This window comes from Bombina bombina, chromosome 2 (assembly GCF_027579735.1).
Source record: "Bombina bombina isolate aBomBom1 chromosome 2, aBomBom1.pri, whole genome shotgun sequence".
Lineage (NCBI taxonomy): Eukaryota > Metazoa > Chordata > Amphibia > Anura > Bombinatoridae > Bombina > Bombina bombina.
This window is the reverse complement of record NC_069500.1, coordinates 1,180,366,111-1,180,383,956: the sequence shown is the minus strand read 5'-3', so window position 1 is coordinate 1,180,383,956 and position 17,846 is coordinate 1,180,366,111. Positions and strand designations below refer to the sequence as shown.

The 17,846-nt window shown below is 36.5% G+C and overlaps 1 protein-coding gene across 1 annotated transcript in view; it reads left to right on the top strand.

Annotated features, from left to right (window-relative positions):
- Nucleotides 1-17,345, top strand: part of LOC128647464 (uncharacterized) — a 106,164-nt gene extending 88,819 nt beyond the window's left edge. The window contains exons 10-13 of the mRNA XM_053700250.1: nt 468-674; nt 6,150-6,244; nt 12,750-12,874; nt 16,742-17,345. Of these exons, the coding sequence (XP_053556225.1) occupies nt 468-674; nt 6,150-6,244; nt 12,750-12,874; nt 16,742-17,013 (699 nt within the window). The 3' untranslated portion in view covers nt 17,014-17,345. The remainder of the gene's footprint in view (nt 1-467; nt 675-6,149; nt 6,245-12,749; nt 12,875-16,741) is intronic.
- The last annotated feature ends 501 nt before the right edge of the window (nt 17,346-17,846 follow it).

Sequence of the window (17,846 nt, the reverse complement as noted above, 5' to 3'; positions counted from 1 at the left end):
GTTAACTTTAATTATGCTTAACGCAATACGTTTACTTTCAACTTATAATATGAGCGCTACTTTCGATGTGCACAAAGAGCCCGAATAAATCCCTTATTGCTCGTGCACAACAGTTAGCGCCACTCATAATGTAACCCAAAGTCTTATCTCAATAATGTATTGTTCCGATATCTGCCTTTACTAATTAATCTTTAACATTTGGGCCTCTCCTATATGCTGGCACTGGAAAATCTTTAAATTCTTATATCAGGATGGCATAACATATACCAATATGTGCTCAAACTTCTGTTTATGATTTAGGGAAAGCCGACTACACACTTTTCTTAAATATTTATTTATATAACCATTATGTTTATTAAATGTACTTAAGAGTCAGTACCTTATGCACTATGCACTTAAATTGTACAGGCTTCTTATTGATAGTGTGTGTGACCTGAACATTTGTATATCACTTTGTTGTTTTGCAGGTTATTGTGTGTTCATATTATGCCCACCACTTGTGTGTGTTTAGCTTGGAGACAATGACTCACCTGCATACTCTAGAAGACAGCACATCCATGCTTCTCCTACACAGCGCTGCACTTAATTACAATGGTACATTCTTGGTCCTCTCCAACTACTGTGATGCAGAAAAGATCAGCTATGTAACTTTATGGGACCTGCAGTATGGGCTGGTATGTTACAATGTGTGATGTTAAACCATTGTAAATCTAGTTGTATGTACAGTATTGGCAGCTGTTTTAGCTGCAAAAAAGTTTGTACGTTCATCCTATTTGTGCCTAGTGATGTCACCATTCACTGTTTTCAGCACAAAAACACATTTTCTTAAAGAAACATTAAATTTAAAATGTATTTCCCCAAAATCAGTTATTGAAGATGAAACATTGAAATGTCAATTCATTATTTATTTTGCTTGTTTTTGCTATGAAAAGTGTGCTTATTGTCACTGTGTTAACAGAATCTCCATTGCTTGGTGTCAGCAGAAATGATAAGATAACACACTGCAAATTAGGGAAATATGTGTGGTCATGCGCACTTTCAGGAAAAGTGGGTAAAATAAACAATGAAAGCAAAATGCAAAGTTGTTTTACACTTTTGCATAATTAACATACCGCTAAATTTAGAGTTCTGCGGCCAAAGGGGTGCGTTAGCTACGCATGCTTTTTTCCCCCTGCACCTTTTAAATACCGCTGGTATTTAGAGTTCACAGAAGGGCTGCGTTAGGCTCCAAAAAGGGAGCGTATAGCATATTTACCGCCACTGCAACTCTAAATACCAGTGGTGCTTACGGACGAGGCCAGCTTCAAAAACGTGCTCGTGCACGATTCCCCCATAGGAAACAATGGGGCCGTTTGAGCTGAAAACACAGCCCCATTGTTTCCTATGGGGAAACACTTCTTATGTCTGCACCTAACACCCTAACATGTACCCCGAGTCTAAACACCCCTAACCTTACACTTATTAACCCCTAATCTGCCGCCCCCGCTATTGCTGACCCCTGCATATTATTATTAACCCCTAATCTGCCGCTCTGTACACCGCCGCAACCTACATTATCCCTATGTACCCTTAATCTGCTGCCCCTAACACCGGCCGACCCCTACATAATATTTATTAACCCCTAATCTGCCGCCCCCAACGTCGCCGCCACCTACCTACAATTATTAACCCCTAATCTGCCGACCGGACCTCACCGCTACTATAATAAAGTTATTAACCCCTAATCCGCCTCACTAACCCTATAATAAATAGTATTAACCCCTAATCTGCCCTCCCTAACATCACCGACACCTAAGCTAAGTCTAACCCTAACACTAACACCCCCCTAAATTAAATATAATTTTTATCTAACGAAATAAATTAACTCTTATTAAATAAATTAATCCTATTTAAAGCTAAATACTTACCTGTAAAATAAACACTAATATAGCTACAATATAAATAATAATTATTTTGTAGCTATTTTAGGATTAATATTTATTTTACAGGCAACTTTGTATTTATTTTAACCAGGTACAATAGCTATTAAATAATTAATAACTATTTAATAGCTACCTAGTTAAAATAATTACAAAATTACCTGTAAAATAAATCCTAACCTAAGTTACAATTAAACCTAACACTACACTATCAATAAATTAATTAAATAAAATACCTACAATTATCTACAATTAAACCTAACACTACACTATCAATAAATTAATTACATAAAATACATACAAATAAATACAATTAAATAAACTAACTAAAGAACAAAAAATAAAAAAGAACTAAGTTACAAAAAATAAAAAAATAATTTACAAACATTAGAAAAATATTACAACAATTTTAAGCTAATTCTACTCTAAGCCCCCTAATAAAATAACAAAGCCCCCCAAAATAAAAAAAAATGCCCTACCCTATTCTAAAATACAAATAGAAAAGCTCTTTTACCTTACCAGCCCTTAAAAGGGCCTTTTGCGGGGCATGCCCCAAAGAATTCTGCTCTTTTGCCTGTAAAAAAAAACATACAATACCCCCCCCAACATTACAACCCACCACCCACATACCCCTAATCTAACAAAAAAAAACCCTTAAATAAACCTAACACTAAGCTCCTGAAGATCTCCCTACCTTATCTTCACCACGCCGGGTATCACCGATCGGTCCAGAAGAGGCTCTGAAGTCTTCATCCAAGCCCAAGCGGGGGCTGAAGAGATCCATCATCGGGCTGAAGAGGTCCATCATCGGGCTGAAGAGGTCCATCATCGGGCTGAAGTCTTGATCCAAGCGGCGGCTGAAGAGGTCCATCATCAGGCTGAAGTCTTCTATCAAGCGGCATCTTCAATCTTCTTTCTTCCGGATCCATCTTCATCCCGCCGACGCAGAACATCCATCTTGGCCGATGACTTCCCGACGAATGACGGTTCCTTTAAATGACGTCATCCAAGATGGCATCCCTCGAATTCCGATTGTCTGATAGGATTCTATCAGCCAATCGGAATTAAGGTTCTTTAGCCCGATGATGGATCTCTTCAGCCCCCGCTTGGGCTTGGATGAAGACTTCGGAGCCTCTTCTGGACCGATCGGTGATACCCGGCGTGGTGAAGATAAGGTAGGGAGATCTTCAGGGGCTTAGTGTTAGGTTTATTTAAGGGGGGTTTGAGTTAGATTAGGGGTATGTGGGTGGTGGGTTGTAATGTTGGGGGGGTATTGTATGTTTTTTTTTTACAGGCAAAAGAGCAGAATTCTTTGGGGCATGCCCCGCAAAAGGCCCTTTTAATGGCTGGTAAGGTAAAAGAGCTTTTATATTTTTATTTTAGAATAGGGGAGGGCATTTTTTTATTTTGGGGGGCTTTGTTATTTTATTAGGGGGCTTAGAGTAGGTGTAATTAGCTTAAAATTGTTGTAATATTTTTATAATGTTTGTAAATATTTTTTTATTTTTTGTAACTTAGTTCTTTTTTTATTTTTTGTACTTTAGTTAGTGTATTTATTTGTATTTAATTTATTTATTGATAGTGTAGTTATAGTTTTAATTGTAGATAATTGTAGGTATTTTATTTAATTAATTTATTGATAGTGTAGTGTTAGGTTTAATTGTAACTTAGGTTAGGATTTATTTTACAGGTAATTTTGTAATTATTTTAACTAGGTAGCTATTAAATAGTTATTAACTATTAATAGCTATTGTACCTGGTTAAAATAAATACAAAGTTGCCTGTAAAATAAATATTAATGCTAAAATAGCTACAAAATAATTATTATTTATATTGTAGCTATATTAGGGTTTATTTTACAGGTAAGTATTTAGCTTTAAATAGGATTCATTTATTTAATAAGAGTTAATTTATTTCGCTAGATAAAAATTATATTTAACTTAGGGGGGTGTTAGTGTTAGGGTTAGACTTAGCTTTAGGGGATAATAAATTTATTATAGTAGCGGTGAGGTCCGGTCGGCAGATTAGGGGTTAATACTTGAAGTTAGGTGTCGGTGATGTTAGGGAGGGCAGATTAGGGGTTAATACTATTTATTATAGGGTTATTGAGGTGGGAGTGAGGCGGATTAGGGGTTAATAACTTTATTATAGTAGCGGTGAGGTCCGGTCGGCAGATTAGGGGTTAATAATTGTAGGTAGGTGGCGACGACGTTGGGGACGGCAGATTAGGGGTTAATAAATATTATGTAGGGGTCGGCGGTGTTAGGGGCAGCAGATTAGGGGTACATAGGTATAACGTAGGTTGCGGCGGTGTGCGGTCGGCAGATTAGGGGTTACAATTTTTTATTAGAGTGGCGGCGGTGTGGGGGGCCTCGGTTTAGGGGTACATAGGTAGTTTATGGGTGTTAGTGTACTTTAGAGCACAGTAGTTAAGAGCTTTATGAACCGGCGTTAGCCCAGAAAGCTCTTAACTCCTGGCTTTTTGCTGCGGCTGGAGTCTTGTCGTTAGATTTCTAACGCTCACTTCAGCCAAGACTCTAAATACCAACGTTAGAAAGATCCCATTGAAAATATAGGATACGCAAATGGCGTAGGGGAATCTGCGGTATGGAAAAGTCACGGCTGAAAAGTGAGCGTTAGACCCTTTCCTGACTGACTCTAAATACCAGCGGGCGGCCAAAACCAGCGTTAGGAGCCCCTAACGCTGGTTTTGACGGCTAACACCGAACTCTAAATCTAGGCGATAGTGTTTAGTGTCCCTTCAAGCTAAGTTGGCTATCACAGAATCTTTAATCAAGAAATGTAGATAATGTTCCATAGAAACACTTGGGGTACTGTTTTGAAGTAGACTATGCTTTCCTGCTTTGTGATTATTTGGAGAAGCTTTTCTAGATGTTTTCTTAATTACTAGTCCAGTTCATAAAAATGCTAAACCCTAAAAGCTAAAACTGAGCAATATATGATTTAGTGTAAGGAGCCACTGTTGATGATGGTCATTATGATGATGGACCATTAGTGTAGTATCAAAAATGTATATTTTTGGTTTCCTCCATCTGGTAGATGTATTAGGTCCTTATCAACATGACACAAACTACGTACAAATGCCTGCTATACAGGTATACCTAGCTCATACAGTGGGTTAGGGACTGGAGCCTCGCTGTAAGGTGAAATAAGGTAGTTTTAGCTTTATTTACACTTGCCAGTGTGTTTAAACTTGAACACATGTTTGAACTAACATATATTAGGTGTGATAGCTCTAAGTTTAATTTAACACTAGTACAGTACAGTAATCAATTAGTATTCAATAAAAACTGTACATCACCTGTATAATAGTGACAATAACTGTAGAAAAATTTGCCAGACTACGACACTGAGACACGGAGTGCACTGCAATGCTGTAAATAGACCAAACTGCACGTAACAAAATGGTGCCAAAATCCTTGGAGGTTGAACTTTAGCTCCATATTGGCGCTGTATGAGGGAAGCGCTGTAAAGTAAAGTACTGTAAAGTGAGGTATACCTGTATACCAATATAAATCAGTGATGGTTTACTTCCTAACACATGGGGGTGGCATATCATTATTTTAGAAGCCTTAAGGGCTGAACATGGCTATTAAACACACATATAATGTACAGTTGCTCCGAGACAGATTTAGCTAAGGTGGTGCTGTTACCCCTCCATAGTGCTCTTGTGAGTTCTGGCCACCTTGTTTGGTCACCCACCAATGGCCCATAAAGTATATATTTTTAGTCTCCCTTTTCCTGGGGCCGCCAAAATGATGGCAGATATTCTTATTTCTACCTTTCCCAGGGGTTGCAAAAAATAGTGCAGAGGGCTGCATGTAGCATATGGGCCACAAGTTGGCTATCCCTGGTATAAATTATTTAGTTCAGTAAAGGTGACAAATAAGATTAGGGGAAGCAATGTGCATTAGGCCAGAGTACCCCTAGGCTAAAATCATGTTAGTCTGATATGAGTATTGGTAACTACTTACTCTTTAGATATGCAATGCTAATAATTGTGTATCTTTTCTAAGCCTTTATCTGTCAATCTTGGCTGAGTGGGCTATATATCATAGTTATATTCTGCATATGACACTTGTTTATAACCATTAGGCTATTTTATGCAGATGGTTTATTGTGCAAAATATTTCACAATGTAAAGGAATTAATTAAATTCTGGAATATTATTAGCAATAACAGAATATACTTCTTTTGTATAATTTGCAGGTCAAGAAGCGATTAAAAAATGAACCAAATGTTTGCTGTATGGCCATAACTGATGAGGCTGATCGAATTGTGTTTGGTGTGACTATAGGAAACAAGTAAGAAATTGTACTTCCTCAAAGGCACTTTAATATAAAATTTAATTGCACTTAATAAAATTGTGCCTCTGGAGGAGTTGGTGTATCCCGCTAAGTAAGCTATTCTAGTAACAGTAGTGGTGCGTACATTAAAGGGCCATGATACCCACATTTTTTCTTTCATGATTTAGAAAGAGAATGCATTTTTAAACATCTTTCTAATTTACTTCTATTATCTAATTTGTTTTATTCTCTTGATATTCTTTGCTTAAAAGCATATCTAGATATGCTCAGTAGCTGCTGATTGGTTGCTGCACATAGAAGTCTCATGTGATTGGCTCACCCATGTGCATTGCTTTTTCTTCAAATAAGGATATCTCAAAAATGTAAAATAAATAATAGAAGTAAATTGTAATGTTGTTTAAATTTGTATGTTCTATCTGAATCATGAAAGAAAGATTTTGGGTTTAGTGGCCCTTTAAGTTGCTAGCCATAAGGTGTCATCTGAACTGGGCACCGAGATGTATTAGAAGAGCAAGAAGACAAGAAAATAGGTTACAGCTGTATGATGACTGTTGCATGTGTGTGTGTGTGTGTATATATATATATATATATATATATATATATATATATATATATACACACACAGTGCCCCCCGCTAATATTGGCACCCTTGGCGAATATGAGCAAAGAAGGCTGTGAACATTTTTCTTTATTGTTCAACCTTTTATATTTTGTTCACAAAATACTCTGCTCTCATGGATATCAACCAATTGCAAACACAACACAGGTTTATATAAAAAAAAATTGTTAACAATACATGTGCTACATTTATTGGCACCCTTTCAGTCAAAACTTTGTGCTACCTACCTTTGCCAAGATACCAGCTCTGAGTCTTCTCCTATAATGCCTGATGATGTTGGAGAATACATGGTAAGGGATCTGAGACTATTCTTCCATACAGAATCACTCCAAATCCTTCAAATTTAAGTTTGACGCTGGTGGACTCTCCTCTTCAGTTCACCCCACAGGTTTACTATGAAGTTCAAGTCAGGGGACTGGGATGGCCATGGCAGGACCTTGATTTTGTTGTCAGAAAACCATTTTTGTGATTTTAATGTATGTTTTGGATCGTTGTCCTGCTGGAAGATCCAACCACGGCCCATGTTAAGCTTTATGGCAGCTTAAAATGATGCCATGTATCCTAACAAAATGTATAGGTCCTCAAAACATTAAAGAGCCACCACCATTTTTTTTTTTTAGAACAAGCTTTATTAAGAACCAAAAGATCAACATTACATAAGCTTGAGATAGGGGCCCCAGCCAAATTTGACTAAGGCCCACACCTCTCCGTGTTTTACACCATACAGTATACATATGGGAACAAATAAATCATAGGTAAAATACATCTCCAACCTCAGGTGTCTTCATGCGTTGCGTTGATCTGACAAGTCCATCAGCTTTGAGCTTGCAACGATATTTTAAGTTTACAATATGTTAAGATAACAGTGCATACTTTTAACATGGAACATTTGAGATAATGTGAAGAAAAAGAATATAATAAAGAATAAAATACATCAGACGCGAGGATTAATTAAGCAAATGGACGTTCTCAGTTTACTTCACATCTGAGAACAGTTTGAACCCTGGTTTAGTGAAAAATAGTATACAATGGTTAGATTAACCTGGAAATATGGGTAAAGAGAGGGACATAAAAGAGAAGAAGAGGGAAAAAAACACAAGGTAGGGGAGGGTTTAAATTGGGTGGAGAAGGGGAGTAGGGAAGAGGCACAAGGGTTTGGGGCTTACGGCGGGAGCCAGAAGGATGTACACTCGGTAAGGTATTTCTGGACTACTCTAATCTATCATAGTCCTTTACCTTCCCAGGTCAAGAGCATCATTTCATGTGTGCAGAGTTTACCAATTTTGAGTTAGTGATATCTTTCAAGTCTCAGCAAATCCGCCACCTTTACTCTCCATTCCTGCAGAGTCGGCACCTGCTGCGTTTTCCAGTGAAGCGGAATTAACCCCTTAGCACCATTCAGCATTAATAAGAAAAGAAAGCACTTGTTGTCACCGATTATTTTGGGCAAATCATGGTAAATGAGATAACTCGACCTAGGGGGAATGAGAATCTTGAGGATCCTGCCAATCTCCCGCAAGATTTCCTCCCAGTAGGGGCGTATGTGCGGACAAGTCCACCAGATATGCAGGAGGGAGCCCTCCTCCCCACATCCCCTCCAGTACTCCCCGTTTGTATTGGGGGGTCAGATACCATCTGCTTACGAATTTATAGTGCATTTCTTGCAACCTGACACAGAAGGCTTTTTGCTTTCCCAAAGATTTTAAGCCACTCCTTAAATTCTATGTCCAGACCCAAGTCTGCCTGCCAGGCCTGATCATTTGATGTCAGTGATGAACCACCTTTTGTCAGCAGAAGTTTATAGAGGACTGAGATCAGATGGGATGGGGCTTGGGACATAGTGCATAGGAGCCACCACCATTTTTAACCGTGGGCATGTGGTACTTTTCCATATGGCTACCTATCTGTGTGTGCCAAACCCACCTCTGGGATTTATTACCAAAAAGCTCTATTTTGGTTTCATCTGAACATAGAACCGGATCCCATTTGATCCAATTTGAAGTTCCAGTAGTGTCTGGCAAACTGAAGACGCTTGAATTTGTTTTTTGAATGAAAGTAGAGGCTTTTTTCTTGAAACCCTTCCAAACAACTTGTGGTGATGTAGGTGATAATTGAAAAGAGAAAGGACAGAAGCATTCATTTGGCACACTTGGGTGGATTTTCATCTCATACATATATGGTGGGTGATGGCATTGTGTGGTGTATTGTTTGAATTAAAACTTAACATTTATTATATACAAACAATAAAATATTTCAAGTGTTGTGGACCATGCCACTGGGAATACACTTGTCTTATGTAGCTCAAAAAAAGAGAAATTGACAATAGTGCTATAAAAGAAAAAAGAAACAAAACATTTATAGTATAAAAAGAAATCGCACTGTATGCTCTCTGGTTTGGAGTAATCGCCTAAATACCACAATTAAATTAGAGTAGGAGGGATAAACTAAGTTGAAATATAAATGCACAAACGTGCACCGCAGCTGACTGCAGGGGCGAAATGTGGGAAACGCTACTATTGTAACCAGCTCATCTATTGCCTATTAAATGAGATCCTAAATTATTGGTTTCCACATTCCCCTGTTAACAAGTCAGCTGCACAATTAGACCTAAGTAGGTGTCCAAAAATGGACCAACAATTAGCCAAAATTACTCCACTTATAAGTAGAAATTATCCCCCATAAACTAGAGTTCAAACATATTTTTAACAGAGAGATGCAGTGCGAACGGCCTAACGTGCGTTTCGCATCAGCTTTTTCAAAGGTGATGTCAGATTGTTGAGATTTTGGAGACTTTCTGACCCCAAGACTTCTGTATTTCTCTAGCTGTGATCCTTGGAGATATTTTGGCCACTCAAACCATCCTCTTCACAGTTCATTTAGACAATATAGACACACGTCCTCTTCCAGGGTTATTGATAACATTCCCAATTGACTGGAACTTCTTAATTATTGCGCTGATGGTGGAAATGGGCATTTTCAATGCTTTTGCTATTTTCTTATAGCCACTCCCATTTTGTAAAGCTCAACAACCTTTTGGCGCACATCACAGCTATATTCTTTGGTCTTACCCATTGTAATAAATGACTAAGGGAATTTTGCCTATGTGTTACCTCATTTTTATACCCCTGTGAAACAGGAATTCAAAGATGAACAATTTCCTGTTCCTAGACACCCAGGTGTACTAAAAAGATGTCAAATATCAATGGGAGTATGCTTCAAATATATTTTTCTCATATAAATTCATTGGGGTGCCAATAATTGTGTTATACATATATTTAAGAAATATTTTTTTTTTTTTTGGATAAACCTGTGTTGTGTTTGCAACTTTTTGATATCCATGAGAGCAGAGTATTTTTGTGTATTCTTTGAACAAAAGATCAAAAGGTTAAACAATAAACACAAATTTTCACAGCCTTCATTACTCATATTTACCAAGGGTGCCAATATTAGCGGAGGGCACTGTAAATATATATATATATATATATATATATATATATATATATATATATATATATATATATATAATAGAAAGTGGAGGGCATCTGCATTTTAACTTCCAACGACCAGGGTGCCAGGTGCAAAAATATTAGAATACAAACCAAAAAAGAAAGACTTCACTATATTTGGCAGGGATAAGGTAGGAATCAGGGAGGTGGTAGGTGTCCGGTGGGAGGGTCATTTCTAAACTACAGCAAATTTTACCCCTTAACAGCTAACTGATTAACCGATTCACTACTGGGAATTTCAGAGAAGTGCACAGCTGAAATTAGCAGCCTTCTTATTACCAAAACCAATGGAAAATGGGCCTAGATCCCCAATAGCCCATGTCTTCAGGATTACCTTGGATGAGAGCAGGTAAAATAACCATGTTTACTTATCAGCTGATTATTTCACCTGTGCTCCAGTTCATATTTCCTCAAAATATGGCCTGTTATTTTTTTACTTTGTGTATATATATATATATATATATATATATATATAACTGAGAATTTCGGCAGTTCTGCAATACCAAATGATTATTTCACCTGTGCTCCAGTTCATATTTCCTCAAAATATGGCCTGTTATTTTTTTACTTTGTGTGTGTATATATATATATATATATATATATATAAAACTGAGAATTTCGGCAGTTCTGCAATACCAAATGAGGGTTACCATATTGCATCTATTTAGACATAGCTGCAGATAAAGACCTTAAAATGATAAAAAAATAGTGTATATATATATATATATATATATATATATATATATATATATATACAGTGTGTGTGTATATATATATATATATATATATATATATATACACGTTTGCTCTTAGCTGAATCAGAGGATGCTAATGAACACATTTTTTTTCAATGTTTCTAAGCAATGTCTTTGTAACCCACTTATAATCATTTCAGACACATTGTGACAGCATTTCTAAATACTGAGCTATTGTAGTAGAGGCTGATTCAGATTACACAGTAATTACACAGTATTGTTTTAGGAGATAACATAATGACACATAAATACTGATGAATATTTCTAGAATGGGTGGTTAAACTTATTGAGACTGTGTCCAAATTGGTGATACAAGAAATTATGTATAAAAAAAAATCTTGTGTGCTCATAGTAATTTTGAGCAGCAGATTATCATTTAGTAGTAATAGTACAATTAAATTAATAAAAAGAGCCTTTTTAAGAAATAATAATAAGATAAACCTCGTTGCATTAATGTCAGTGGGTATATTTATTTTAAAACAAAGACCTCTTTTCATTAGTTCAGTGGTTACTTTGTTGGCAATGCCCTGGCATCTTCTCTCCCAGTGCCACTCCTTGCCACTTTGTGCTGCACCTTTGCTAAGCAAGGTAAGTGCATGCATGGCGATTTGGTTTCCCACATGCAGACTAGGAGGCAGAAATACAGTGACTGACTGAATTAAGATGGGCTGCGGTCAGAAGTTGGTTAAAACGTATGGTGGCAGCACAGGGGTGTAATGCCAACAAAAGATGTTTGCATACCTAATTGGGCATGTTTCAGGTCTGCCACACCTGTACTAGAAGCATATATGTTCAGAATTGTGCATGGTCACGTCAGCAAATAATCATAGGCATTTGCAGAACCCGGAACATAATAATATTATTGGCAAAGTGCAGTAGTATAGTGGCTCACTGACATCAAGAGTGACTTAAAGGGACAGTCAATTCCAATTTTTTTATTGTTTAAAAACATAGATAATCCCTTTATTACCCATTCCCCAGTTTTTCACAACCAACACGGCTATATTAATATACTTTTTACCTCTGTGATTACCTTGTATCCATGACTCTTCTGACAGCCCCCTGATCACATGACTTTTTAGTTATTATCTATTGACTTGCATTTTATACAATTAGTGCTGTATTGTGCTGACTCTTAAATTACTCCCCGGGCATGAGCACAATATTATCTATATGGCCCACATGAACTAGCAGTCACCTGTTGTGAAAAGCAAATAAAAAGCATGTGATAAGAGGCTGTCTGTAGTGGCTTAGAAACCGGCAGAAATTTAGAGATTTAAAGGTTATAAAGTATATTATTATAACAATTTTATATTAATATAAATTATCTATCTTTTTAAACAATAACAATTTTAGTGTTGAATGTCCCTTTAAGTGGGTGCTTATGCTTAGAAATAAGGAGCAAACTTTCATGGGGGTACTTTCTTGTCCAACCTAAAAACCCATAACACTGATTAATTTTTGGTTTGGAATGCCTGGGTCTCTTGTAGATATTTTTCATCATTTATAAATATTATTCCATGATCAGTGTTTACAATTTACTATCATTTAAATCAGTTGAAAATGTTTTTGTTTTTTTTAAATGTATTATTATTACACATTTTATTTGTCGTCATTCGCAGGCTTAAGGTATGGGATCCTTTTAGACGAAAACACAAAATTATCCCTGGCTATGAAAGCTTAAATCTTACTGTTGAGAGCAAACTTCAAGTTATAGAGGGAGGATCAAAAGCATTATTACTGTCAGGTAAATTCTTCTGTATTTTATTCTAATAATATATTCTATTAAAGTAGTATTGTATATTTTGTGTTAGTTATGTTTTGAATGTTGCTTTTTTGCTTTTTTACATATCACTGCTTGCAAATTCTTGGGCAAGTATCTGTCGCTAACTGTTAAATTCCAGTATTAATAACCTAAACCTGGTACTCTTCTCAATAAAATACACCTTTATTTATCTCAGCAGTGAACCTGGGTTATTGGTGAACAAACATATTAAAGGTGCAGTGTACTGTAAAATGGTTTCCCTTTAATATGTTTCCAATAATATATTATAACATTACAGTGTATAAATTGTTACTTTAGATTTATTTTGGTATATGAATTAGCTGTTTTTGTTCTTTGAGACACAGCCCATTAAAATGGGATGAGCTTGCAGGGAGAACATATATCATTATATATAAATACAAAGTCTTACTTATCTTATGGAGAGGAAGGAACAAGCAGGCACTACAAAAAGGTGCTAAAAATGTTTTCCAAAATGTATTGAGAAAATATGTATAAAAAGACTGGAACGTCAAAAACAATGCACAGACATGTAACAGGAGGACAAACTGACAGGACCTCTGATGCGTTTCACTCCCCCTACAGGCGCTTACTCATAGACATGGCTGTCTATGAGTATTATCCGTTTCTTCTCAATACATTTTGGGGAAAAATGTTAGCACCTTTTTGTAGTGCCTGCTTGTTCCTTCCTCTCCTCAGTGATTGTGGTGTGATTCCGCCGCTGCTATGGCACTCCGAGAAGTGTTTGGAGTAATCCTGGGTGACCTTTCTATGGCGGATTCACTTCTGCTTCGGGCTTCCGTTGTTTCTGAGATGCTGAGGACTGTAACCTGTCTTCTTACTTATCCCTGTCTGAAATTGAACATTTTAGTAACTATCCCTCCCCACTGGGAGTTTAATTCCTTCTGCTGGATCTTCTTATGTAGCTTTTCTGTACTCCAGAGGGTAAAATATTAAAGGGTAGAGTATTTTACAATACACTGTTCCTTTAACAGGACAGTATACACCAATTTCCATATAGCTGCATGTAATAGACACTATTATAAAGAAGAATATGCACATACAAATCCAGTATAAAACCTTTTAAAAACATACTTAGAAGCTCAAAGTTTAGCACAGTTGATGAGGTTTGGCTGGGACACTCAGTGAAAGGGGCTGGGAAAACAAGAAGAGCAATGCTAAACATTGATACGAAAACACTACCAGGTGGGCTATATAAATGAATCATCTGCAAAACATTTATGTAAATGTCCCTTATCTGATGTTGGTGTGTGCTGTCCTCTGCAGACCTCTACTATGGCCCTGTCCGCTGTAGTGGTGCTGAATTTTTAAGGAGTCTCCCCTCCCAATCTCTATCTCCTTCTCTTTAGCTGTGTAACTCTGGCTACTCTTACTTGCCAGCTGATCTTTTACCTGATACAATGAATGTGAGCTAGAGAAAACATATACAAAATATTAATGTGGCATATCCACATAAAAGCACTGAAGAGCTACAGTTTGAGGCTTAAAGGGACAGTCTACACCAAAATTGTTATTGTTTAAAATGATAGAGAATCATTTTATTACTCATTCCAAAGTTTTGCATAACCAACACTTTTAATACACTTTTTACCTCTGTGATTACCTTGTATCTAAGCTGCAGACTGCTTTCTTATATCAGTTCTTTTGACAGGCTTGCATTTTAGCCAATCAGTGCTGACTCATAAATGACTCCACGGGAGTAAGCACAATATTATCTATATGGCACACATGAACTGACACTGTCTAGCTGTGAAAAACTGTCAAAATGCAATGAGATAAGAGGGTGCCCTCAAAGGGCTTAGAAATTAGCATATGAGCCTACCTAGGTTTAGCTTTTAACAAAGAATACTGAGAGAACAAAGCAAATTTGATAACGGATAACAGTAAATTGGAAATTTGTTTAAAATCGAATGCCCTATCTGAATGAAGAAAGTTTAATTTGGACTTGACTGTCCCTTTTAAAGGCTCCAATTAATAAGCAGCAAGCCTGCCCTCATTTATCATTGCAGTCCTTGTGCAGCAGATCCCAATGATCTTAGGCAAAAAGCGTCACTCAACCCAAATGAATAAGTCTGGGTAATTTAAATCAACTACCTCTAAGGAGGAGAATGGCTGCGGGAGGTTTAACAAAGTAGAGCAGGGATTAACAAAGCAAGGTTCCAAAGCTGAATCTGCAGGCTCATAAAAGCAGCCCAAGACTTGACAGCTCTGGGGAAAAACTAAGGATTATTATACCGTTTGGGCATATTTTCCAGCAGGTGTGAAGAATGGAAACCATTTTTAAACTGGATTTGTTCTATGTTTTTCCTTTCTAATTTTTAATGAGGATGTTCTTAAAGGACCTTTTTATGAAGGTAGACAACTCTCCTAATATGAAGTCTCAGAAGTTTATTACATCAAAGATCCAGTTCGACATAGAAATTGTCAAATTCCAATCCATCACAATCAGTACATTAAATGGACAGAAAACTTTACACAGATCTATAATGCATAATAATATTTTCCATTATGCTTTTGAGCCTTATATCCCCTATGGAGTCTCTCTCCATCGCATGATAAGAAAACACTAACTATAGTTTAGCCTCCAACTTTTCCATCAAATATCATAGTTTTTAATTACTTCTGTATAGTATATTTCAGTCAGATATTCAATCATTTTGTTCCTCTGTGCCCTTAAAAGTTAAACACCTTTAAAATATCTCAATATAATACTTTCTTCAGATTTTTTTAATCTATTTAAAACTAATTATGAATCATTATTCCAAACTGACAAACAGGGTAACTTTATGGAAAGCCAAACACTAATCCTGACTGGGTATAGCACACCCAGTGGTCTTTATCTGCTGTAATCCCTTACTATCCCCTTCTCAAAATAAATTATACCAATTTTGTGCATTCTCACTTCATATTTGAATAAACATTCTATCTTGGTTTGTATTAAATGTTCAACGTTCTCATTATTTATTTTGAGCAAATATTCTTTATCAAAAAGTTTCTTCCTTTTTCTTAGCACTTTTAGATTTTAGAAGTGTTTTTAATGTACAGTATTCATTGATCCTTTTGTTAATGAATGGATTTTACATAACACATACTGTACAGCAATGTGTAGGCTCTCCTGCACAGTTGAAAAAGCAATGCAATTAGTGTTATAAATTAAAGAGCCATAAAAACACAGCAGTTGCGAAACATTTGCACTTTGCAAATGTTCCAGACCTCAAAGTTTCCATTATAAATTATGCAAAAGTGCCACCTAGAAGTGGTAATATTTATAAAATTCTTGAGAAGAGCGAGCTCTTTTGGATACATAAGTTGCAAACTAGGAATCCAGCAGGCATGAATTTGGAGAGGGACATTAGCTATTATGTTGATTAAAATTGTTATATATATTTTCCGTCAAATATCTAAACAAACGCTTTCTCTGTATTTCAGTGTATAAATATACTGTACAAAAAAATATTTTTTGATTATGATGTTTTTATTTTATTTTATCCAGCCTGTGGATTGGATATGTATGTTATGCTTTAACGATATGATTGGCTGGAGTTTGTTTAAAGTCGTGTTGTGGAGTTGTGATCTCATCTATGAATAAGCTCTCTGTGTAGCGCAAAATGCGTAGGCTGTTTTGACTTTGAATTTTAAGTCCCTTTAACAGCTCTGTGGAGGTTAAACAGCAGTAGTACTCTAGCTTATTTCCGCATATTACTGTCCCACGTTCATGACCCTTTAAAGTATTCAAACTATTCTCCAAATGTAAAACAAATATTAATTTGACCAATACATATACTAATAATTTCTAATGTCTTCCCACAGGTGAGGTTAGCTTGTGGGACCTGGATAATGGAACATTAGTATCAGTCTTCACCCCTGACAGCAAAATCTGTAGCCTGTCTCTAGCAACAGATAGGAAGACTATCCTTGTTGGCATGAGTGATACGCCATTCCTCATTACACTCAGCATTGCTTCAAAAGACAAAGGCAATCTACAGTCCTCAGGAACTGATTTATTTGGGGAGGAATCTACAAGCAGCGAAGATGAACCTGATGATAAGGACCAACCAGAAAAAAATATAAATGCAAATTAACTATATTCTGGTGTCTGTACAGAAGTTTTACTCAGAGCTTAACATTGGAAACCATCATTGATGAGCTGATGTATGAGACAGGACTTGCTACTGGACACAAAGCAGTCTGTTTTAATAAAGACACTAATGTATAGGAATTTATAGAAACTTGGCCATTATGAAAACAAGTGTTGCTATGCTTAGTACTAGATACCTCCTTTATTTATTGATAAATATTTTTTTTTAACTATTGAACCAAGTGAATCTAAGCCTTTCATACTGGGTGCCTTGTTGTGTTTTTTTATTCACAAACTGTTAACAAAATATAGAAGTTACATTAAATGAAACAATATATATATATATATATATAATGCTATGTAAAGAAATTTCAAATGTGCATTCTTTGAGAGGTTAGTGCCACAAACCTACATAAACACACAAACCCAGATACATGAGCTAGATGCTGACAGTGGAGGGCTCTCTAGCAACAATGTTATTCAGTAATTAACTGACTAAAGTGTGGTCAGGTAAATGAGTTTTAGTAAATCAGCTGCCTACAATAGCGTAGGAATTATTGATGCTGGAGGAGTTGTAGATACTGTAGAGCAAACTAAGTTACCTCATGGCCTGTTAAATTTTAGCCGTATGTCTCCAGGGCCCAGTAGTCATATATAAAAATATATGATATATATGTTATGTGTAAAGTCAGATATTGGGTAATCCTAGGATTACCCGGGTAAAACGGACATTACCCAAGTGGCTGTGGGTACATCCCGAAGCTTACAATCCCCTGCATAGTCACTGCATCAAACATATATAGCATGCACTGTAATTCCTCCATCTTCACTATCCGC